The following is a 24139-nucleotide window of genomic DNA, read 5'->3' as shown; positions in this document are numbered from 1 at the left end:
TTGTTTTTTATTCAGTAATAATTACAAATCACTAAGGCTATGCTCTTTTATGCTGCAACAAGCGCCACACGCATCACAACTACGTCACGACCGCCTTGTTTTTTTTTTTTACTTAATAGTTCACGTTATAGAGAAAGGAAATTTAAGTACTCGTACGAAACTGGTGATCCGTCCAGCTGTTAATACAGCCTATTTTATTCATGCGGCCCGAGCGCTTCCCTTATTTCAAGTGGTCAACCCACGCACCGCTTTTGAATCCCGCGCAGCGGGCTCGCACCTAGCGTAGCTGATTGAAATTATAATTACAGCGGCAGATAGACCAAGGCCGCTACAGACGCACGGAGGTGCTTCCTACAGCAGCGGATGCCGGCGGCAATAAATCTGAGGATTGTGTAGCGACGGAGTCGTCAGACTCGTCGGAACACTCGCCATGTCGCGGCTGCGATAAGATACCGAACGCCAGACCGGCGAGGAGGAAGACGAAGGAGGCGTGCTACGCCTCGGAAGGTCATCTGAAGAGGTAGCGGCGAAGAAGAGCTAAACATCTCGCCCTGTCCACATCAAAAAGTTGATTCGCGCATTCCGAACTTTTTTTGCAAGCACACCCGTGCCATCATGAGCGCGTACACCAAGTACCAGACTCCGCTGTCATCGCGCTATGCCAGCCCGGAGATGTCTTTCCTGTGGAGCGACCAGAAGAAGTTCTCGACCTGGAGAAAGTTGTGGATCTACCTGGCCACTGCCGAGAAGGTACAACCGCGCGAAAACGTTTTCGTGCAAAACGTGTTGGCAGCGGTAAACACTGCTAGTCGTGTAGTAACTGGCCCGCCTAATCCCGTAGCAGACGAACTCTGCATGAGCAGACTGTTTTGTGCTGCTTGTCCAGATTGTCCGATAAGATTGCACACTGCGGAGAGCGGTGTTCTCTTCACTGCGCTGCGTGAGTGGTGATTCTCGGGCTCGCTACACGCAAGCAGAACAGTGCCTACGTCTACCAAGTCGTTAAAGTCGTGCTTAAGTTTAGCAAGCTTCAATGTCAGGGTGCCCACGCGCCGAGGAATTTGTGATTCAGCTAGAACTCCAAAAAACGAGGTCCACATTTCATAAAGAATCGCGGAATGAGGGAAACTAAAACATGTACAGAAATCTTTCGTTTTAAAGGACAAGTTTGTCGTAACTGAACTTGTTATTTTACAGCGGTGAAGAGCGCACGCTATATATCGTGCATGATAAATGCCTTTTAATACTTTCGTTAAATGCCTTTGCCCTTCAGTGGGCGTAGTCAGGCTGATGATGATAATGGTTGCACGGATATATGTGAACATGCTTGTGTCAAAACTGAACTCCATGCGAATCATAAACATGTCACATACACCACTTACTGCTGAACATTTGCAGTATGCTCTCTCACAACATCTTTGCTGCCAACACTTTAAGAATCAAGCCTGCGCATATGACAGTCTGTTAAATGCACTTGTTTAACTGAAGCTTAACTAAAACATCAGGCATTACAGTAGCTGTGGCCTTATTATCATATGAGAGTGTATGTTTGATTCCCAGCCATAATGGCTGAATTTTGATGGATTGTGCATTCAAGTATGAGCACAATTTTCCTCCGGGTGGATGAAATTAATTCTTTATCGTACAACTATGGCAAATCTCACTTATGTCATGGTTGTGGCATGTGGAACTGCGATTCTTAATTTTTTTTATGAGTTCCATAAATCACGACTGGCTGTGCAACACAAACATGGATAAGAGTCACCATGGGTGCAAATTTATAACTAGTTTGATAGAAATGAAATGCACTGAAATCTTCTTCAATACAGAAGTGACTTGAAGAATAATGCAAGCCACCACCAAGAAAAAAAAAAGTCAAAATAATGTTGATCATTGAAGTGCTAATAACATTGTAAACTAGTATCAAGCTTTATGCTAATGAAACCCAACTGACGTGGCACATCATCATTGGGTGTTAATCAAGTGCTCTGCAAGAAAGTGAATTCCTTGTATGATGTGATAGACGCTTGACCTATAAAATTCTGTTCCATATGTTCTAGACATTTTACCTTTGTTTGGTTCTGTTAGCACAAAGCTTAATACAAGTTCACTGTGTGTTAGTTTTTGCATGACATAGGTTTTCATGACCTTTAATTTTTGTTTTTCTTCCTCATGGTTTGGGGGGGGGGGGGCAAACTTTATGTCTACAAAGTAAGAGAAGTTAGATAGTGCAATTCAGAATGCCCTGCTTGTCTATTGTAGATTTATGTTTCTTATACGGATATGTACCAACCAACCATGATATAATTTGCTATTGTGCTTAAATGCAATGACCAGGGCTGCTCAGAACAGTGAATTTCCCTCAAACCAGGGCTGTGTTTAACATGAAGCGATAGTGAAGGCGTACTTCATTTTTTCAGGCAACGCTTACGGGCAACATCTGCTGGTGCGTGTGTTTTAAGCTGTTGATACAGTTTTTTCTATGAAGACATGGGACACACATTCTGTGCTTAGTCAAATTTTAATTTCTATGTATATTTAAAAAGGCACAATAAAAAACACCGACTGCACATTTCACATTTCATATCCCAGTTGATGCTCACAGACCCAGTTCTCTTGCTTTACACTCAAACCTCATCACAACGAAGCTGCATCTTGCAGCAAAATAACTTTGTTATATCCGAAAATTCGTTTAAAGGTATATTATGACACCATATCTATTCCAAGGCTATTCGTAATACTTCGTTACACTACTTTATTATAACCGTTATTTTGTTACATCCCGGCTTGTTATATCGTGCTTTGAGTGTAATGCTGGATTAGACTGGTATGCATTGCCAAATACACACAGGGAAAAATTATCTTGGGATGCCCTGTCAAATATGCCATGCAAATGTGTCATTGTGTTTGCTTCTTATTGCGACATTCCCTGTGGTTTTTCTCTATTTTGGTCTCGGGCTTTCTGACCTTCTGTCTTCACAGCAACTTATGTATTAGCTACAATTCAGCCACAGTTAGTAGCGCATATGCTGTTGTCCCGGTCTTATATGGCCTATTGCGAATATTAGTCCCAAAATTGGCATTTAGACTCAAATTTCATTAGAACAAAGTTGCACTGTAATAGGAAAGAAACTAAGTTCGTTATATCTTAAAATTTGTTGTAAAAATTATTCCTAAGGCTGTATGTACTGCAATACTATATTTCATTTACTTCGTTATAACCAATATTTTGTTATATCCATGTTCGGTATGTTGAGGTTTGTGTATTAGTACTGCCCATCATTTGCTTACCATAGCAGGAAGGACAACATGCAAGGACAGGATATATAAGATCATAGCAAAAGCAAGAGAAACAAGTTTACAGTATGCAATGATCATGTGTAATATAATGAAAAAAAAAAATGACAACTTAACTGTGAGACCTGAACATATAGACGAAACCAAAAACTTGAAAGTGCAGCTAAAATCGGTCGTTCGTGTGCACGGCCAAATAAGAGTGTAGCAGGAACAGCTTGCCTAACGGAAAATGAAATCGATAGCATTCAAAGACAGGACACTACGAATTAGTGCCCATGGAGATTTCAAGTCCGGAAACCTATCGTTTGGTGGATCAAAGAGCCAATCACCCAGTGGATTGATTGGTTCCCTCGTGCGCAGTCCTTGGGTCTCCCCATCACCGACGAGCAGATCAAGGAAATGCAGCAGCACGTGGACGAGATTGATTTCGCGGCAGCGGCCGACGAAGAACGGCTGACGCGCCACGACGTGATGGCCCATGTGCACGTCTTTGCCAAGCAGTGCCCCAAAGCGGCGCCCATCATCCACCTGGGCGCCACCTCCTGCTACGTTGGTGACAACACGGTCAGTGACGCACTGTTGCTGGTGTGCAAGCTTGTCATCTCAGTTTGACCCTCCAACCTTGCATTCTCAATTGGAAGCACTAATTTCATTGCAGGTGCTTCATATCTTGGAATAGCCCAGAATTGGTTTTCTTGTGTGCAGGAATTTACGTTTGACTATGATAAGTTCATAATTAGCAGAAGAAATCAAAGTTGAAGTTTCATTTTTAAATCTTGCGCTGAAATCTCCACACGTGATGTCAAAAATTTCAAAGTGTATTTTTCATGTTTTTGTGACATTACCTCAATAAAATTTTCTGAAACTTCATATTCCAGGTTTGTGGCATCGTCAGATGAAAATGTACTTGATCTTTATCGATTAGAAGCTATGTACGACCCAGATGATGCTTTCAAGATCTACGACGTCACTCTGTTTGGTGTGGAAATCTCGAGGTGGCATCTCCAGCCGCGCGTTTTCGCGCTTAATTAAGCTTCGTGTTGCACTAAAACCGGTGTTTTCAGGGTTGTCAAATTGTATTTTACTAACACACTCACACCTCATTATAACGAAGTTGCATCTTACACGAAAATAAGTTTGTTGTATATGAAAATTTGTTATAAAGGTATAATCCTAACACTGTATGTGTTGCAAGACTATTATTTGTTTACTTAACTATAGCCGATATTTTGTTATATTGGTTTCGTTATATTGAAGTTTGAGTGTACACAAAAAATCGTTTATTCTTTAGTGTTTCTTGAGCCTTTTCGTTGTATGCAGTTGTGCGAACAGAAATAATCATCATCATGAATTGGTGCGCTCGTTATGTTCTTTTCAACTTATGCTTCAATGCGCGCTGATTAGTTTGGCATGGAATACAACGAGTATGAAGATGTGTCCTTTCTATGATTGAAAGTCTCGTTACATCATGTGACAATTAGTCACAGAACTAAAATCACTCAATGTCGCGTAACAAATAGTGGCGGTGCTAAAAGTAATGTAACATGACACTTACGTGACCCACAACGCGTGCGTAACATCGCACAACTGTACACGAGAAGTGTTCCCGCCAAAACGATGTGTCACGAGCGTAGTGTGGGAAGTCGATAGAGACTACAGAGGAATGGTGAAGCCTGGCCATACGCAGTAGTACTAGCAAAAACTTAGCAGCATCCCTTGCAAAAGCTTGGCGTTACTCTCAAACCTCATTATAACAAGTTGCATCTGACACAAAAATAAGTCTCTTATATTCGAAAATTATTTATAAAAGTTTATTTATAACACTATATTTTTTACAGAACTATATATTTTATTTACTTCGTTATTACGAATATTTCAATTTTTGTATCCAGGTTCGTTATATCAAGGTTTGAGTGTACTTGCGATGCTTTTCTATGTCAAACGCTGATGGTTCCAACAATGTGCCACTTGTGCAGACTGCACACATTATTTATTTGGTTTTCTTTTGTCTAGTCCATGTCTTACTACTTATGTATCAGTATAAATATGTAGAAAATACACACCTGCCAACCGTACTAAATGTGAGTGTTCAGAGATTTTCGCTTTTATTAAATGTCTGGTCAGACTTCATGGAAAATTAATTTTTAGCAAGAAGGCATCATATGTCATCATCATGTTTTTGAATATAGTGTTGCGGTGGTGAACTGGGATGCTGGTGAAGTAGTACTTGCTTCAAACACTGGTTCTTACAGACTAGTTCTCAACCAGGCGAAACTGACAGAGGCAGAGTAGGTTGCTTGTTTGTGGTATTTCAAGTTTGCTTGTGTGCTACAAACCTGAGACACCACTTGGAAAGACGTGGCGCAAGCTTGAAATCCAGAAGAACGAAGAAGGTACAGAAAGAGTGCCAATAGCGTCTCTTCTTTGTTCTTCTCATTTTCAAGCTTGCACAACGTCTTTCAAGTAACGATGCACCAACTGGTCCGACATAGCGTATTGAGATACCATACACAAAAAAAGAAGTGCATATTATGCATCTCATTACAACTTTACAGGTTAATGCTAACAGCAACGTTCAAAATGCATTCATTCGCCTTCCTTTCGACGACGCATTTCATGGAGTTTGAAAATGAATTTCAAAGCTCGCGTAGTAGCAGATATATAAATGCTTTGAACAGTATTTGCAAAGCATACTTTATAAAATTTATGGCATTGTTGATAAATATTACAAATAGCTCAAATTATGGGCTGCTACTTTAATAACATTAATGCGTTGCAAGCTCTGTTTATGGTTGTACTTCTTTTAAAGAAAGCCAGAGATGTCTCATGCAAGCATAATACAGTGTATGTGTTTGGCCTAATGTTATTATTGTAACTGTATCTATATCATGCGGTCCACATGATCTTGTTAGACGATACGCACTTGTGTGATGTTTCTATTGACTACGAGATGCTAGGGCTGCTGCTTGTAAGAAGACAGGAACTCTCAGGTGCTTATGAAGCATCCCCAGCTGTAGCAGTGTACACGCGTGCTTGAATCGATTTTATTTCTTTTTTTTATTATGCGGTGGTTTGCGGCGGTGTGGCTTATGTGTAACTGGGTGCTTGCTTCTGCTGCAGGATTTAATCCTACTGAAGGAAGCCTTTGGAATCCTCATGCCGAAGGTGAGTGAATGCCTGTGGGGTATTAGAATGACATGTTTTGTAGACTCTAAACTCTATTCGTGAATGTACTGGTATTGTACTGCTTCTTTTTAGCTCTCTCTCACACATGCACGCAGTTTTTCTTGCTCATGCCAGATGATAATATATGTTCATTGTTAAAGTTAGGACCCCTACAAGAATATCTCAAAGGGGCTGTGGTGTACTCTGCAATTTAAAAATCGGTGAACAAATCAATCAGTCAATCAATTCATAAGCTGTGCAGCAAGCCTGTACTGCTTTCTTGGAAACAAAGGCGAAATTATGCTGATTTATTAACCACCACAACCATGTGAATTTGTTCGTTGGGACTCATTTGTTAATTCGCAATTTAAATTTATTTTGTGGAGTGATTTTCAGGTGTATCTGCACTAATTCATATTTTCTTCTTTTTGTTTTTCCGCAGCTTGCTCGCTGTATCCAGCGGCTTTCAAAGTTTGCGACCGAGTACTCCACGCTTCCGACGCTCGGGTTCACGCACTTTCAGTAAGTGAAAGCTATTCGAATAAGTGAAAGAAAAAAAAGTCATGAGTGGTTTAATTGTGTGTTTAGTGTTACTGAATTAACTATGACCACTTTCTCTCGCTCTAGCTTTTTAAAGGCTGTTAATTATAAAGTCGCACACTCATTATATAAATAACCTAAATGAGTTACATAACCTAAATGAGTTACATACTATTTATTGAAATATTCCTTTCAAGAATGTTTTAATAACCAGTATGTAACTCATTTAGGTTATTTTAACTTTATTAAAATATTTTTGCCCTGGCTTTTACAAGATGGGCACAAAAGGGCCTCTCATGTCGGCAGTTTGCGGAAACAGCACCACCTATGCGTGTTGTAAAATTAGTGGCGTGTGAACCAGATGATTGGACGACCACTCGAGATGTACGTGTGGTGATTCTAGCTATTTCATAGAGCTTTTTCCGAAGCATGGCGAATCGGTAAACAAATATTCGAGTGCATATACACTTGCGAAAGGCCAGCACTTGTGTTGGACAGACCGGACATGAGCGAGTGTAAAAAAACCGCGGCGTATCGACGAAGTGAACAATGATGAATGGGCGATGCAGTAGGATCGTTCGGTGTTATCGTGAATCACCTGTGACATTGAACACTCGCGCGTGTAAATGAGTGACAAAGTGGAGTACAGTTATTTGCAATGTTTATTGGTCAGAACTGGTATGTTGTGTCGAGCTGAGAATTTTGTTTTGCCTTCACTATTATTACTTTGTCGTATCATATACCTAGCCTGAAGTTGGGCAAAGAGAAGGTGTGTGCACCTTCCCCTGGTCGTTGTCGGTTGCTTCCATTCATACGAAATGCATCGTAGAGCATGTCGAGACGTCATATACTGCGCGAGCGAGTCATCCGTGATCATCGTCTTCAACGTAATCGTCGCCACGGCTACGCCGCGCGCCAGTGTGGCTAACGAACAAGCCTCGACATTAGGGAGATTCGCCTCTGAAAACAGCCAGCCAGCACTGCCTGGCAGAAACAGATGAAACAGCGAGGCTGGTGGTGTGCAATCATGTTGAATGAAGTGGAATCTAGTGGGATGAAGTGAGGGATGGAAGTGGTGGTAGTAGTTAGTAGTGGGCGTATTGGCGAGTAACGAGAGTGGTGGGAGAAGTGGCACATATCCATAGCGGGTTTTACCCACTTTGTATGGGTAAGTCCAGCTATGATCTACGTCGGTCTCCGGACCTGGAAGCCTCGACCTAAGAACAGCTTCGCTCTTAATGGGAAAGTGTGGTAATTGTGCTCCTGAATGTATTTTGCTAGCAAGGTCCACTCTGCCTCAAGGGAGTCTGGTTGGGCCGAAGAGCTAGAGGTAACAAGTTCTTGATTCAAACACTTCTTCATTGTTACGTTATTTCGCAATGCATAATATGCACTGTCACATATCATGGGAATGCCGCCGGAGCGATGCTCTGAAAAAAAAAAATATATATGGGAGAAGACTGTGTTGACGGGCATGATGTGGCGCTGGTAAGGTGGTGCCTGGTCGCTAGGCTATTTTTGCTGAGTTGTACAAATAGTACAAATGCAGAACGATGCAGTGTTGCTCAAGTTTCACTTTGTGGCTCTTTCCTCTGCGGCTTGCACACAGGCCCGCGCAGCTGACAACGGTAGGCAAGCGGGCGTGCCTGTGGTTGCAGGACCTGCTGATGGACCTGCGCAACCTGAAGCGGGCGCAGGACGACCTGCGCTTCCGTGGCGTCAAGGGCACCACGGGCACCCAGGCGAGCTTCCTGCAGCTCTTCGAGGGCGACCACGACAAGGTGCGGGAGCTCGACAGGCTCGTCACCAAGATGGCCGGATTCGATAAGTACGTGGCCGCATCCTTTTCACCTTCCTGTCTGTGGAGGTGTGCGAGAAAAGGAATATTCAGAAGATCTTAGATTAGAGCTTGAAGTTCTTGAATAGTGATGTTCATGGAGAGCAGATGGAGGACGCCTTAGAATGACAATGACAGAGACGAGATCTCTGTGGTTTCATGGGGGCCCTCCAACACTATTCAAGCCCCCACTTTTTACTGGCAAGTTGCGTAGACTAAAAGATGGACAAATTAATGCGGTGATAATGGCAACAGCCAAGGTACACAGTACGAGGTTATTCGTGGTAAATTCAAAGTACTTGAGGAAAAAATGCCTACCCTCAACTCTATTTTTGCAGAGTTAATTCACCCTCCACTGGTGTTCCAAGGCTCCGCCAGTAGAACGTGTTCAAAGGTCGTACGTAGAAAAAGCTTAGACCCCGTTGTTGCTATTCTATTGAGCATAGCGATTGTGTCGTTACCACAGTAAAAACTTTTGCGCTACAACAAACTTCCACGAATTTCTTTATGCCCGGAGGTCACAGCCTATAAAGCAGACAGTACCCCTTACCGTATTTTCAAGATGCACAACAACCTTATTTTAAAACACCATGTTTTTGCGTTATCATAAAAGGTACTATAAAGAAGGATTCCTCGATCTTGAAGGGGGAAAGCACATGTGCCAAATGAGGCAGCTCGCCAACGTGCAAAAGCAACAGAAAGAACTGCAGAAGCCTTTCATATAAATGACCCATCAACACAAGCAAAAAGCTAAAGGCAAAATAGCAGCCAGCACGCCTGTCATGTTTCGTACTACTAATATTTTATTGTTGTTGCAACCATGTCTATTCAGCGTTCAATGGGAAAGCATGTGAAAAAAAAATTAAAGATAATCTCTTTTAGATGTGTTATTATGATCGGTTCTGACGTCATATTCACTCGATCAAAGGCCTGCTTTCTTCTCTCTCATTTGCACCCGCCATAGTTACAGTGAGTGACACCGCATGTTCATGTAGTCTGCATAAATGTAGCGATTTTATTGGGGGATTAAAATAATACTTATGCTACATTCATCCACAGCCATCGTTCTGTCTAACCCACAAACGAGACGGCGCTTCAATAGTGTTGGACAGTCTCTTTGACACTTCCTAATTCTTTGCTGTCTTCTACTTGACTTTGCGCTGTATGCATCCTGTGAAATGCAGTTGAACCCCTTTTTAAGAGACACCAATTTGGATACATCGAAGTGCGGTTCCATCAGAAAATTAGAACATGGTACCCTGCTTGAACTGTAATACCAACTACCCTAACCCCGCACACCTTTGCACGTAAAGAAATGAAAAGCTTACAGGACAAAACATTGGCTCTTTGTCTGCGCACTTCACTGCAAATGTCGTCGATAGACAACAGTCGTCTTCTAGTCTTCTTTCGTGCATAGCATCGCATTTTCAGCACAGCTAAGAAACATTGGGGTCTTTAGAATTATGTATCCGTGTATTTTTAAGTAAAGGAACACCCCACGGAATACTTGTGTATTTATGTTGCACCTCAGATATGCATAATATTTGCTTTTTGATCGAAAGTGCTCACAAGTATGAACGCAGCCACCAGTTCAAGGTAGCTGGGCGTTCTGTCGTGTTGCTGAGTTGTCTGACATACCGACAGAATGACAGACGGACCAATATTTCTACGTTCAAATATCCTAAGAAAGACTTTAATATTAGAGAAGGACCTAGCATGGTATGGCAAGTGGTACCCGCTAGCTGTTGTGTGAGCTTCGTTTCTTCTTGTCGGCTGCAACACTCATGTGGCTGCCTAGAGGTTGTCGCATGCAGACCACTGTTTGGTCGGTTTGAGTGGTGAAAGGCCTACAAAAAGGGGGAAGGGGGAGAGGTAATGATAGAAAGAGAGAAAAGGCAGTGTGGTTAACAATGTGGCTTATTGAAGTCCGTGTTTCAGTTGCATGCAGTTGCCTATGTCTTCTGCCAGCTTTCCTAACCGGTCATATTGGTTTTTGGTAGGCTCGTGCGAATAGTGAACTTTAGGTTCAAAGTGAATCGAAAGCGAATAAGAATTTTGGTCGAATATTTTCGAATCAATTTTGTCACATAAATTTAAAAAAAAATGGGTGTATTTTTCACCTAACCTACACAATGTATATATATCTTTTAAACTCAAACAAGGCCTGTTGTTTAAACAAAGTGGAATGTGCAGGATTTGACTGTAAAGTAGAACGCTAGTGATAACCTGTAAATTATGTTGCATTTAAAAATTTATTAGCTTGGAGCATATAAGCATGTATAAGGAGCTTTTAAACTTAAAGAAATGATGAATCAATGGGAGGCTAATATGTTCATTTAAATTGAAGTGGGCCTTTGCGGCAATGAGGATTTTATTTAAATAGGCGTTTTCATGCTTCAGCACCCCTTCACTGCAGTAAAACCACTTTCACAGGGAGTACATGTGGACTACAATGCACTTATTTGTTCGTTTCGAATACACTCAAACTTTGATATAATGAACCCAGGTATAACGAAAAGCTGGTTTTTAATGAAATAAATGAAAAATATTCTTGCAATAGATTTAGTGTTAGTATCGAACCTTTATAACAAATAGTTGGATATGACAAACCTAATTTCATGTAACATGCAACTTTGTTATAATGAGGTTTGAGTGTACTTCGAAAATTTCAATTTCAATTGAAAGCAAATTTGGACAAAGCAATACTCGTTTGAATATTCAAAGCATTTGAATATTTGCACAAGCCCAGTGTTTAGTGTAAATACTAGATAAAAAACAAGCGAAAAGATGTAGATTCAGCTCCTTCATCTCTTCTTCATAGTGTTTGCGCCAAACACCACTATGACCGACTTGTTCCAACTCACCCAAAAAGTAACGCTGTCAAGTTATTTTTCCTAACATATTGGGATGTTGCGCATAAAACCTTGCGATGTCTGAGCGAGCTGTCATGACAGGCCAATCATTGCGTAGCTCATGATGCGTGGAGCGTTGGTAAAACAAGACTGCTAGAAAATGGTTCTCTCTCTCTGCCAATAGCTTTCTTCTTCCACCAAATGGTAGTGCCACAAACACTGATGGCGATTTTTGAGCTCTTTCGCTGGAGCGTTGCAGACTTTTTTTTTTGCATGCTTTCCAGGGCGTACATAATTTGTGGCCAGACGTACAGTCGCAAGGTCGACATCGACTGCCTCGCGGCGCTTGCCAGCCTTGGTGCCTCGGTTCACAAGGTGAGCGCGCTGAGAAAAATTTGGACTTTCCACTTCTATATATAAGTCAACCTCATGCAAAGATGTCACTTCATGTGTAGATTCGTAATAATGTACTAGAGAGAAATCTGAAGCGAGTGTCTGGTTCTTCAGCCTTCACGGGAATGGCCGGTAGTACGTGGATTCGCCTAAACTCTGTTCTTTTGGCTCTGTGTCGCTCTCAGAGTTTTGAAAGTGGTACTAATTAGTATTCAAAAGGTTCAGCAGTCCCACTGCACCGCCAACTAAGTAATGCTGCCCTTTTAGGCTCACCAGTTCAAATTGGCTCGCAAGGTTCACTGCGAGCCATTTGAAGCAAAGGCCAAAACACAACAACAAATAAAGCCACTACTGCATGCCACAAGCACGAAAACTAAGCAAATCTATGTACTACACTCAAACCTTGATATAACAAATCCAAATATAATGAAATACCGGTTATAATGAAGTAAATAAAAAATAGTCTTGCAATAGATATAGCAACGAATTTTCATTTATAATAACCAATTTCGGAAGTTTAATGAATTTTATAACGAATTTTCGGGTATATTGAACATACTTTCGTGTCAGATGCAAAATTTGGTTTGAGTGTACTACCTGTCATTCTTACGACGGCAGAATGATTGCAGTGTCACCATAGTAAATAATGTAGAAGAATCTGAGCTCATTGAGCGATGTGTGTGCCTATGAATATTCTGATTTGCTGTGATTTGCTTACTTTGTTATTTTAATAATTAGTCTGAAAACTCTCAAGCATTCTCTTCATACATACAGGGAGTAAACTTAAAGGTCTTGTGCCTTTGATGTTCGTTTTCCTCCACACGGCTCTTGTATGTTTTTGGAATTTGGCCCCCTTACAGTACATGGCACACTGATATCTGCATATAGTGGAACTTCGAGTTTATTTTTCCGGCCTTTGCGACGACCCGCATTTTAGTATGACAAATTAGTTTGACCCAGCAAAATCCCCATAGAAGCGATGTATTAAATACCTTTGTTATACAATGCAGTTTTACTCTGACCCTGAATCTTACGACGACTTCCAGATTATGTCCAAAAGAAACAACCACCTGCACTCAAATCAAACGTCGACCAAATATTCACGAGTGCGAGCAAAATATGAACTGGCGTCCCCTAGGTTGATGATTAGAAAAGAAGAGAGTGAGAGAGGATCTCTTCTTAGAATTAAAAATGTATTCTCTCGGAAGTTCACGCACTTCTGCATGCGCTTCGATTGTGTGTGTACGTATTCGAGGTCATACGTACGTATCTGGGATTGTGTGCATACTTACCTGAGATAGAACTCGAGTTCTATCCACATAGACGAGTTCTATCCACATAGAGTAGCTTCAGCCGCCCGAAAAGCTGATATTTTCACGTTTTCGGTTCGTGGAAACTTTTCCTGGTCGACATACAGCTGATCTCCTGCCTTTGGCACACTCGCAGTCACAGGCTTGCGCACGCATAAGGGAACAACACAGCTGATTTCACCGTGTGAAATTACTTTCACTTTTCTTCAACGTCCATAGTAATAACAGGACATCACTAGTTGCACTTCACAAGGCAATAAATTACAACACGCACAGCTCAGTCGTGCACGAAGGCATTCTATGCAAACTCATGGTCTTTCGTGATTATGTGATAGTGATGACACTGTGTTTGACTTTTCTGATGGGAGGCTGTTGGCGACACGGTCTCGGGTTAGTGTTCACGCGCAGGCAATTTTCGGACTCTGTTTATCGGTAGAAAGATGCGCAATGGATTCGATTTTTTTTTTTAGGTTAAGGATAAAGATTCACTTCACATCCTACAACTAAGTAGTGCTTCTTTTAGCCACCACTGCCAAGAATAATTTAATTTACCTTCCTTGCAGACTCACAAGGTTGTGCCGTGGGCTAATTCAGGCGGTCTGTTCTCATTTTTCGAGCAAGGCTGATTGTCACTGCCTATAATCTTATTTGTTTGATTATACGACCTAGCCAGACGAATTTCTGTCTTATGTCGAGCTTTAAATCTTGCGTACAGATCTGCACCGACCTTCGCCTACTGGCGCACATGAAGGAAGTTGAGGAGCCCTTTGAAAAGACCCAGATCGGCTCATCCGCGATGCCGTACAAGCGCAACCCAATGCGGAGCGAGCGGTGCTGCGCCCTCTCGCGCCACCTGATGGCACTGGTGTCTGACCCGCTCGCCACGCAGGCCACCCAGTGGATGGAGCGCACCCTTGACGACAGCGCCAACCGGTGTGTATGCATATTTCACAGTAGTGCATGTATGTACCACAGAGCGAAATAGTGGTGAAGCTCCCAGTAAAATCTGTGGGCAACCAAGTATAGTAGAAAGTTTCAGCGAGTTACGGAAATAGGGTGCGCAAATATGCTACCATATGACGATACCGCTCCTTCTTTCCAGTTGACAAACTTTTGCTAGTGAAGGTATCCCGACACCATGAAAGCTTTTCAAAAATTACTGTGGGGTTGTCACGCTTCGGCAATCGCCATTGTTGACTTGACACCGTTCGTTTGAGAGACGCACTGGCATGAGCAATGGCAAAAGCACAAGTGGGAAAGGAGGAATGATACCGTACTGCCTTATTGTATGTGCATAGGGTATTAACATGATTGCATTAAAGAGCTCGTTTCGCAGGAATGCCGATGTCCTTGGTTGAGAGCGAAGTACAGTAAAACCCCATTAACTCGAACTCGTTTATATTGAAATCTCGCTTAATTCGAAGCATTTCTGCGGTGCCGTATTTTGCAATGTAAGTTTGAGTGGATAATTTGAAGCGGCGGCCGGCAGCAGTCCGGTTAATTCGAAAGCTTTGGGTGCCATGTGCCAGTTCCAGATCCTGTTTTCGCCGCAAATCCGCGGAAACAATGGCTCTTAATAGTTACAAGGCAACGCAACATAGCCATACTAATGAGTGGCAGCTGAAGTACCCCAGCCTCGCTACGTTTAGCGCAAAAAAAGAAGAAAAAAAAAAACGGTCTCCTGGTCAACCGAAACGTGCACCTGCGGAAAATGAGCCATGCTTCGCTGCACCACAGTGATGACATGCGGGCAGCTTATCGCATGTTTCTCACATCAGTGGGTCATAGTTTACCCATTCTTTCTGGGATTGTAAAGAAATTAATGAAGGACAGTCTAGCGAAAATCGCGATGTATGCGAACCTCCGATTTCCGGTTGCTCCAGCAATTCGGGCCTTTGCACAGCTGACGGAGTCCTTTCCAGCAACACCTACTTCGAAAACTAAGTTCGAAAGTTTCAAAGAAAATTTTTTTTCCACCCCAAATACATAGTGAGCTTCGTCATACTGGCCATTATTAAATTCATAATTACAGCAGAAAGAATGTGTGAATGGTCACACCATAACGTGCTAATGCAGCGAGGAGCAGCCGACATGCTTGCGTGTCACTACTGTGTTGCAGTGAAGATATCTTGTTTTTTCAGGCACTCATTTTGATCGATCACAATAGCTTTTTCTTTTTTTTTTTTTTCTGCCCCGCCACAGTGGTCTAGTGTCTAAGGCACTCGGCTGCTGACCCGCAGGTCGCGGGATCAAATACCGGCTGTGGCGGCTGCATTTCCGATGGAGGCGGAAATGTTGTAGGCCCGTGTACTCAGATTTGGGTGCACGTTAAAGAACCCCAGGTCGTCAAAATTTCCGGAGCCCTCCACTACGGCGTCTCTCATAATCATATGGTGGTTTTGAGACGTTAAACCCCACAAATCAATCAATTTTTTTTTTCTGGTGGCAGCAAGGATTCTCACCATTCCTTCATGCTCACGGCAAAATAAAGACCAGGTATTGCTGGAAAACATAATCGTCGGAGCCGCAAGCTAGCTGGCACAACAAAAGACGAGCGCTGATTACATTGTACAGTCCTAAGTTTCTTGCATCCCACTTTTTGTAGGTTCTGTTAATTCGAAAACCTGCTTAATTTGAAGCTTTCTCATGGCTCCAGAGACTCTGAATTAACGAGGCTTTAACATATCATCATCTAGTTCTTGACGGAAAAATCAAGAAAGATGCAAATAAAATAAAAAATAAAAAATCAGTATGGTTTGTGTAACAAACAGGTGTTCTACCACACAGCCACGCGTCTGCTTGTGAATACGGTGGAAATAACTTCCTCTGCTTGCAAATTCAGTGAAATTAACTTTCATGCTTTACAAACACGCATGTCCTGTATACATGCTTCACAGTACAACATGATATAATGCAGTAATAATGCATGATATAAGCGTACATTGCCATCGGGTGTCGGAACATGTGATTATCGTAATGTCTTCATTGTTTACAGCCAGTCATCCTCTACAAAAGGCACACTCATTACTGCACCTATTCCCTTAAGGCGATGTAGTGGGGCCCATAGCAAGTTCGAGCAGCTATCATGCACCAAGTGTTTGAAGTCCGCACTGTGGACAGAGTATCACTATGATGTTCTACACTTAAAGGCAAAGCTTAGGAGTCCCCAAATTTTTCTCTAACTTGCTAAAACTCTCTAGTGCCACAAAAATCGCATGCGGAGCCACTTCCAAGTAACAGAGTCTAGTGGTGCTAGGCTGCAACCACGGAGAAGGAAAACGAAAGATGAAAAAAAAAAGTCACAGTTTTGCCAAAAGCGTGAAGCAGTGAATGCGATAGCAGCATATTCGAATGTTTCACAAAGCAAGGCTAGCATCCAATCTTGCGTAACTCTACAAAACTAAGAGAACACGGCCGGTCCATGTACACTTTTGGCACCGTTTTTTCGTGGTGAGAGTGCAGCCCGTAGAAGCTCCCGTCTGCTGTGGCGGCACAACGCGTGCGCTGATCATTTCCGCGATAGCGCGGCAGCTATAAGCCTCCCTTCCTTGCCCCTTTTCACTCAGGAGATAAGCGCGCACAGAGCCGACCCCGGCCGGCCGGAGAGGCAATGTTTACTCCACAGAAAGAGGACGCTAGCCCATCCTTCCCCGTATATATATATATATATATTGGCAGGCATGGTGGTTGAGTGGCCGTAGCGTTGCAAGTAGTCAAGTAGATCCTCCGTGAGCAGTCACAACGTGAATTATTTGGACGTTTCAGCCAGAGTCTGGCCTTCATCGGGATTGAGGGTACAGTTTGTTAGTGCTCAGCTTTATACAATCTTAAATCAGAGGGGGAGAGAAAGAAAGAGGAAAAAAGAAAGAAAAAAGAGAAAAAGAAAAAAAGAATATAAGGTGGACTCTCCCGGGCACCCCTTTCACTCTTCCTTCCCCCACCCTCTCTTCATTTTCTCCTTTTCACCTTTAGGATGTCTGCGGTCTGTGTATCCTTCCTTTAACTAACGCATTGTTCCCGACCAGACGGCGCCTCCTGGCTCTGGCGGTTCGGTGTGGAGAAAAAGAGCTTTCTTAAGAAGTTTAAGCCTTTAAATACCGTAAATACTCGAATCTAACGCGCATCTTTTTTCCAATTAAGAGAATTCATAAATCGCATGCGCGTTAGAATCGAGTACGGAAAAAAAATGAGTACGGTCATTTTATTGCCATTGGCATTTCCAAAATGGCCGCCCCCTACGTGTGTCGGCATGACGCGTTGGCCATTTCTGCCTATGTTTCCCATGTGCGACACTTCGTACGTGTGCTGAGGAGTTCGTCATATTGTAATGCATTAGCATCGATGGCATGGAAGGTCCGACTCCAAAAACTCGAAGAGTGCACCACGATGCCGCTTTTGAAAGAAAAGTCATCGCGTGTGCAAAAACAGACGAAAATCAGGCTGCATCACGGTCGTTCAGAGTTCCCGAAACGAGCATGTGGGACTGGCGGAAACAAAAGCAGAAGATTGTCGACAGCGAAGCTTTATGCAAAGGCTTCAGTGGACCACAGCAGGGTCGGTTTCCGCAAATTGAAGAGCTGCTCGGTGAGTATGTGCTTGAGCAGCGGGCGGCACAGTGGCCCGTGACGACAGAACTGCTCCAAGTGCGGGCTATGCAGTTAGCCATAGAAAAAGGCCTAATGCAGAGCCAGTTTAGAGCGAGCAGGTGCTGGCAAACTAACTTTATGAAGAGAAAAGGCTTTTCCCTCCGAAGGGGAACATGCATATGCGAAAAGTTTCCGGAGGAGTACGATGAAAAGGTTCACAGCTTTCAGAGGTTCGTCCTTAACTTGCGGCACAACAACGGCTGCCTGCTTGGGCAAATCGGAAATGCCGATCAGACGCCTCTTTACTTCGACATGCCTGGCACCACAACCGTTGAGAAGAAGGGGGCGAAGCAAGTCTGCGTGCTGACATCGGGCCACGGGAAAACTAGAGTGACGGCAATGCTCTGTTGTATGTCAGATGGGCACAAGCTTCCCCCATATTTCATATTTAAATGGAGGACGTTTCCGAAAGGAGTCGCTTTTCCCGAGTAGTGTGATCATGCGGGCCAACGAGAAAAATGGGTGCTCGATGCAATCGATGTCTTACTTTTTTTTGATCATGGAAACCGGGTGCGCGTTACAATTGAGGGCGCGGTAGAATCGAGTAAATATGGTACTCAGCGCCTCGTCGACATCTTCTCGTTGAAACAGGGGTGCCGCGTATTGCCGCAGAGGCTGGCAAGCGGGTACAATGTCAATTCTTGCCTGCTTTTGGATTACGCGTGCAGTAAGGGCCTCCCGATTGTGCACAGGGTTGCTATTGGGCATGCCATGCTTGGCACAATTGATTAGATAGTAAGGTAAAAACCTGTTTTTACCTTACTGTTTTTACAACTGTAGCAAGAGCTTGGTTTCATGATTAGAAAAAGATGAACATGGAGAGACAAGCTGAATCTTCCTTCAAAGAAAATAAAATTTTCTGGCTGTTCACCTTCTGAAAGGCTGTAATGGCTTTGCTATCACTTTTGCATAAGCCTCCATTGCGTACCATTAACTTGACAAAGTCAATATACGCCAAGTTGCTTGTGAAAGTCTGCAAACTTTTCTTTTTTCTTTGAGGTATGGATATTCTATTATTTTGAACCTGCAGTAACTTTTCCTTAACAAAGTGCACCTGAAGATCTCCGTTTACGCTACTCACGCTCACAAGCCTCAGGCACACATAAAACACATAACACATCTATATTTAGTGTGCAAAATGACCTTCCTTTGTCGTGCACTTCCATAATGAAAGTGGCGATCAGAATTTGCTGCATTTTACTGTAAACAGATACGATGCGCACGGCCCCTATACAAAACACAAACTAACGACATGTGCTCAGGTGCCATTGTGTCACGCTGATGACAATGCATCTGACTCCTCTGGTGGGAGTGCTAGGGCCACATATGTGGCTTCAGTGTCATATGATTATAATGCACAATCTTTGTCCTGTTTTCACTTTCGTTTGTTTTGTTTTTTTGCCTCCCCCCCTCCCTTCCCTTGCATTTTCCCCTCTGGCAAAGCTCTTTTTTTTGGAAGGGAAAATGAGCACACTGCATCAACAGTGCCGGATTAGACATCACAGCCCGCCCCAGCATGCAGCCGCCGCACACACTCAATCTTCCACAAATACAGCCTACTATTCGAAAATAGTTGAAATGAACTTTGTTTATGGGGACAATCATGCCTTCCCAGTAGACTTTTGGTGTCCGTTTTGGTAGAATTTCGGTGTCTGGTTTCGAATTCCTGTTCAGTATCCCTTTAGTTTCTTCTTTACGAAAGTGCTGATGAATATCATAATGACATTTTAGGCACTCTCAAGCATTGACCTCTGACAGTTTTGTTTCCCTGTAGTGTCCCTTTGAAAGATCATTTATCTGGGCTCTAGCCAACCAGAGCCTGTTTCAGTTGAAGTACATGCATTTTTCCTGAACGCTTCTTCCTTTCGCGTAGGCGCATCAGCCTGGGTGAGGCCTTCCTCACAGCGGATGTGGTGCTGAACACCCTGCAGAACATCTGCGAGGGCCTGGTCGTCTACCCCGAGGTGATCAAAGCCCACATCCGTCAGGAGCTGCCCTTCATGGCCACCGAGAACGTCATCATGGCCATGGTCAAGGCTGGTGGCAACCGGCAGGTACAATTATTTATTTATTTATTTGCTGGAGAAAAACAGTGCACAAAACAATGAGACAAGAAAGAGAGGAAAGAGTCATGACAGGAGAAAAGAAAAAGCAGTGCTGTATCTATTTTTTTGTTCTTGCGTAGCTTTGTGAGCTGCTGTTCTGAAAAAAAAAAAAAAAAAAAAAACTGAACTTGCCTTTTTGTTACAATATTGGTACAGTTGGGTCTTGTGATAGAGCTTTGCGTGACATTTTAATGCTATAGCGTTAGAGTTAGCTTCGCGGGAGTGTGGGCGCCTGCATTGGTATGGTTGGTTCTGAGCAAAAAATTATCATTTTGTCCGTGACTGCAATATCGAGAAAGACGCAAATCAAATAACTCATTAAAAGAAAGTCACAGCTTTGCAGCAAAGGCGAAGCAATGAACGCGATAGCAACAAATTAGACGGTCACGCACAGAATGGCAAGAAGATCGAAACGTGCCCTGAGTTTCTCACACACAAATGATCCACCAAACGTACTCACAGATACAGAAAAGCTCACCCTTTTCGCAAACGAAGGCTGTGCAACGATTGCAGTGACCTTTGTGCACCCCGTAACTACGACAGAATCGTTCCAGTGCAAGCCAAGATGTATAATCTTCCCCACTGAGAGATAAGGGTGCAAGAGAGATTGTCCACTATTCTCCTCTCCACGTGCCAAAGTACGCGTGAGAGATCAGAGCCGCCGCGCGCCATTTCGTTATCTCGCTGGTAATGCTGAAAACATGGTGGATGCAAAGGAACGTAAGCCACACAGTGTATCACAAATGTGGCGACCCTGGCATTCGACTCATTGTTAGTAGGAATCCACGTGCACGTGTCATGGAATCCTCGCTGCCAGGTGGCGCCATCGTGGGAACAGAGCACCATTCCTTGCACTATGCTAACATGCCACCATTAGCGCCTTGAAGTGAAGTCGGCCCATAGGATGTACAAGTGCCATGAGGCAAAAATAACTTTGCAGGGCAAGTGAGCACCCCCCCCCCCTAGCTGCGAATTTCACGCCAATGTTTGTGCAATGTCTTTTTTTGGGCGCAGGGGCGAGCTGACAAATTTTGTTTTCTCCCAGGACTGTCACGAGCGCATCCGTGTCCTGTCGCACCAGGCGGCCGCCCAGGTCAAGGAGAAGGGCCTGGCCAACGACCTTGTAGAGCGCATTCGGAATGACCCCTACTTTGCCCCAATTCATCAGCAGCTAGATTCGCTCCTGCACCCATCGTCGTTCATTGGCAGAGCTCCTGAACAGGTGAGTCATGAAGCATGCACTTGCCTCGATATTCTGGTGCTGTGCCACACGAGTTGGAGATGAGGACTTAAGAAAATGCAAGTGACGAGATAAATTGTAAGTGTAAGGGTTACCGTATAGTCCTTGCGAAAAAATCCAGGAATTGCAAAAGATAAAAAAAGTTTCAAGCTTAAAGAGGTCATAAACCATGCATAAAACACTTTCTGCGGCTGCATTCAATAAATTTTGAGTGCAATCAATTTTTGAGGCTGTGAACATTGATACTGAATTCATTTGATGGTTACCTGGCAGAGTGGTTCACGACATCTCTAGGTTGACTTGCGAGTTATATGCCAAGTACAGTAAAAGCTCATTAAATTAGATTTTTATTGGACGGGGAATAACGTCTACAAACAAACCGAATTTCAAATTATCGAAATTATCAAGAAAACAATAAACAAGTGTCTAGTATTACATCAATATACAGTCGAATCCCATTAATTCAAACAGGCTTAATTCGAACTTTCGATTAGTTTGAACTCACGATAAGGTCCCGTCAAAGCTATATGTATTCCAGTGGGCGAAAACGCCCGGTAATTAAACACTCAAGCACTTCCGACGGTTAATTCGAACATACCGCGCTCCGAAAATGCTCTCAGCACCCCGCCCAATCCAGCGGTGGCATCTGCGACACCTCAACGCTGCGCGCGAAGGAAATGTTGGTGGTGGTAGTGGTTAGAAGAGAAAAAAAACACCTAATTCCTGCAGCCCGGTCGGGAGCACGGCACAGTGCCTGGAAATGAAAAGGAAAGAAAAGGCTGCGGTGGAATGTTCGCTCTTTCTCAAATGCCGATCTGCGACACGCTCGTGTCACGCTTCTCTCATTTCTGTCCCTGCCACTTAAAGACCCTTCTCCTTCCAACGCCTGGCGTGAAGAAAGAGAGGAAAAAAAAAAGCTGTCGCTGGGTTAAATGAATGTGTGGTTGAAGAGAAGGAACAAGGAACTATCTTTTGCAGCCCTTGCCCCTTGCGGGAGCACGGCTCTGTCTGCGCTTTGAGGGGGTTGGGGGGGGGGGGGTCTCTCACGCGCCAGTGCCAGGCTTCCCTCTTTCCCATTCCTGCCGCATAACCCTTCTCCTTTCAACGACGCGCACAAAGAGAGAGAAAACAAAAAAGCTGCCGTGAAGTGTTGGTTTTCTCTCAAATGTTGATCTGCTTCTCTTCGCGTGGAGGTGCTCCTCCTTTCTCGTGACATGCTGGCCATGCTTCGGCTGCATAGCGGAGAGCGGGAGGCTCCACTCCGCAGTCGTTTTTGTCGTCATCGTTAGAAAGTGTCGGCGCTAGACATTTCTGCGCGCAACTTCTCTTGCAAAGAGAATGCTGAAGCCTAAGTAGAAATGCTTTGCAAGCTGCGTGCGAAATGAACTGACTCGCTGCAAGGCAAATGTGTGCAGACGTGCATCACCGATTACTTCACATAATAACGGATGTCTTGTGATTTGTGAATAAATGTAAGTCTTCTAAAACTTCCCCCTTGTGTGCTAGCTCAATGCACATGCGCTGCTGCATGGAGAGCCCTTCGTTTATTTAGCTTTTATTAATTTGAACCTTTTTTTTAATTCCAACAAATTGTCGGGCCCCTTCGAGTTCGAATTATCGAGATTCGACTGTACTTTCACTTTATTTAAGTATAAATACCCTACTTAATAGTTCCTATAAGGAAAAGTATCGCCACTCGTGACCTTGTTCACGGTGTGAACGCTACTCAAGACCCCCTCTCCCAACTAACCCGAAATGCATTAGCCCCAAATCACCCCGAAATGCTGCTACCAGTGCTAATGCATGGTTCGCACTGACGACAAATGGTGATGTAGACTGTGCCGCCTCAGTTCGGTTATCCACGAACGTTGTGTTTATTCTTTTGTGCTGCATGGGGCGGTTCACGCTCAGTGCATTCCAAGAATCGTCCGAACAAAACAGGTTGCGGCAAAATATGATCGAAGTAACAAGAATTCGATGTCATTGAATAATACACTGGCCTGCCAGGTCCAAGGAATAGGTCTGAATTATTCTATTCTTTGAGATAATCTGTGTCAAGTTAGGAGGTTTTAACTGTACTCACTGCAAGGTGGCTTCACGCAATGCGAGAAAGGTAACAGTGACAGCAACAACTAAAACTTCCAGCAGGATAGGAAGTAGTTAAGGTGTGCGTGTTTGTGTGTGTGTGTGTAGGTGACTTCTAGAGTGGCATGCTGTAAATGTGAAGACGCCTCATGTAATCAATGCAAAAACAAGTATTACATTCTTCGCAGGTGAAGGAGTTTGTCGAGAAGGAGGTGATGCCAGCCCTGGAGCCGTACAAAGCACAGATGAACGTCGAAGCCAAGGTGCAACTGTGATGACTGGGTTGTCAAGGCCGTCGACACAGAGGCTTTGTTAGCTGCAAGGTGGAAATTCGTTGTTCACTCTATGAATGAAAAAGAAAAGTTATTTTGTACGTCCAGAATTAAATATATTACTGCATTTGTTAATCACCTGTGTGTGTGTCTTAAGTGTCGTTATGCCATCTGTGGCCTGGTGTCATTTGTGCGAACAAGCTGTTATTGTTCTGAATGTATTTTAATGACACAACTGTTTGAGCACGGAGGGACCTGTTATTCGTAAACAAAAACTATCGTGATTTAGGACAAGCTTTTTTTTTTTGGCCCTCTACTCCATCCTCTCTGGTTTGCTCTCTGAACATGTGCGTTGATTTGTTTGAGGTGGGATGTTATAGTAACTCTGGTGAACTAA

At 43.4% G+C, this 24139-nt stretch overlaps 1 protein-coding gene across 1 annotated transcript; it reads left to right on the top strand.

Moving 5' to 3' along the window:
* The first annotated feature begins 157 nt into the window (after window positions 1-157).
* Adsl (adenylosuccinate lyase) lies at window positions 158-23877 on the top strand. The gene is made up of 10 exons (XM_037430624.2): window positions 158-750; window positions 3658-3861; window positions 6418-6462; window positions 6905-6984; window positions 8612-8830; window positions 11976-12066; window positions 14110-14327; window positions 19914-20094; window positions 21191-21367; window positions 23659-23877. Exons 1-10 carry the CDS (start codon window positions 616-618, stop codon window positions 23743-23745), a joined length of 1437 nt encoding a protein of 478 aa, XP_037286521.2. The 5' UTR covers window positions 158-615; the 3' UTR covers window positions 23746-23877.
* Window positions 23878-24139: the final 262 nt, after the last annotated feature.

Source organism: Rhipicephalus microplus, chromosome 7 (genome assembly GCF_043290135.1).
Source record: "Rhipicephalus microplus isolate Deutch F79 chromosome 7, USDA_Rmic, whole genome shotgun sequence".
NCBI classification, from domain to species: domain Eukaryota; kingdom Metazoa; phylum Arthropoda; class Arachnida; order Ixodida; family Ixodidae; genus Rhipicephalus; species Rhipicephalus microplus.
This window is presented reverse-complemented; position numbering and strand designations above follow the sequence as displayed.

Coding starts and splice junctions, on each gene's coding strand:
- Adsl (XM_037430624.2), top strand. CDS start 616: ATGAGCGCGTACACCAAGTACCAGACTCCGCTGTCATCGCGCTATGCC. Junction 6,985..8,611: donor CTCGGGTTCACGCACTTTCA/GTAAGTGAAAGC, acceptor GCTTGCACACAG/GCCCGCGCAGCTGACAACGG. Junction 12,067..14,109: donor TTGGTGCCTCGGTTCACAAG/GTGAGCGCGCTG, acceptor TCTTGCGTACAG/ATCTGCACCGACCTTCGCCT.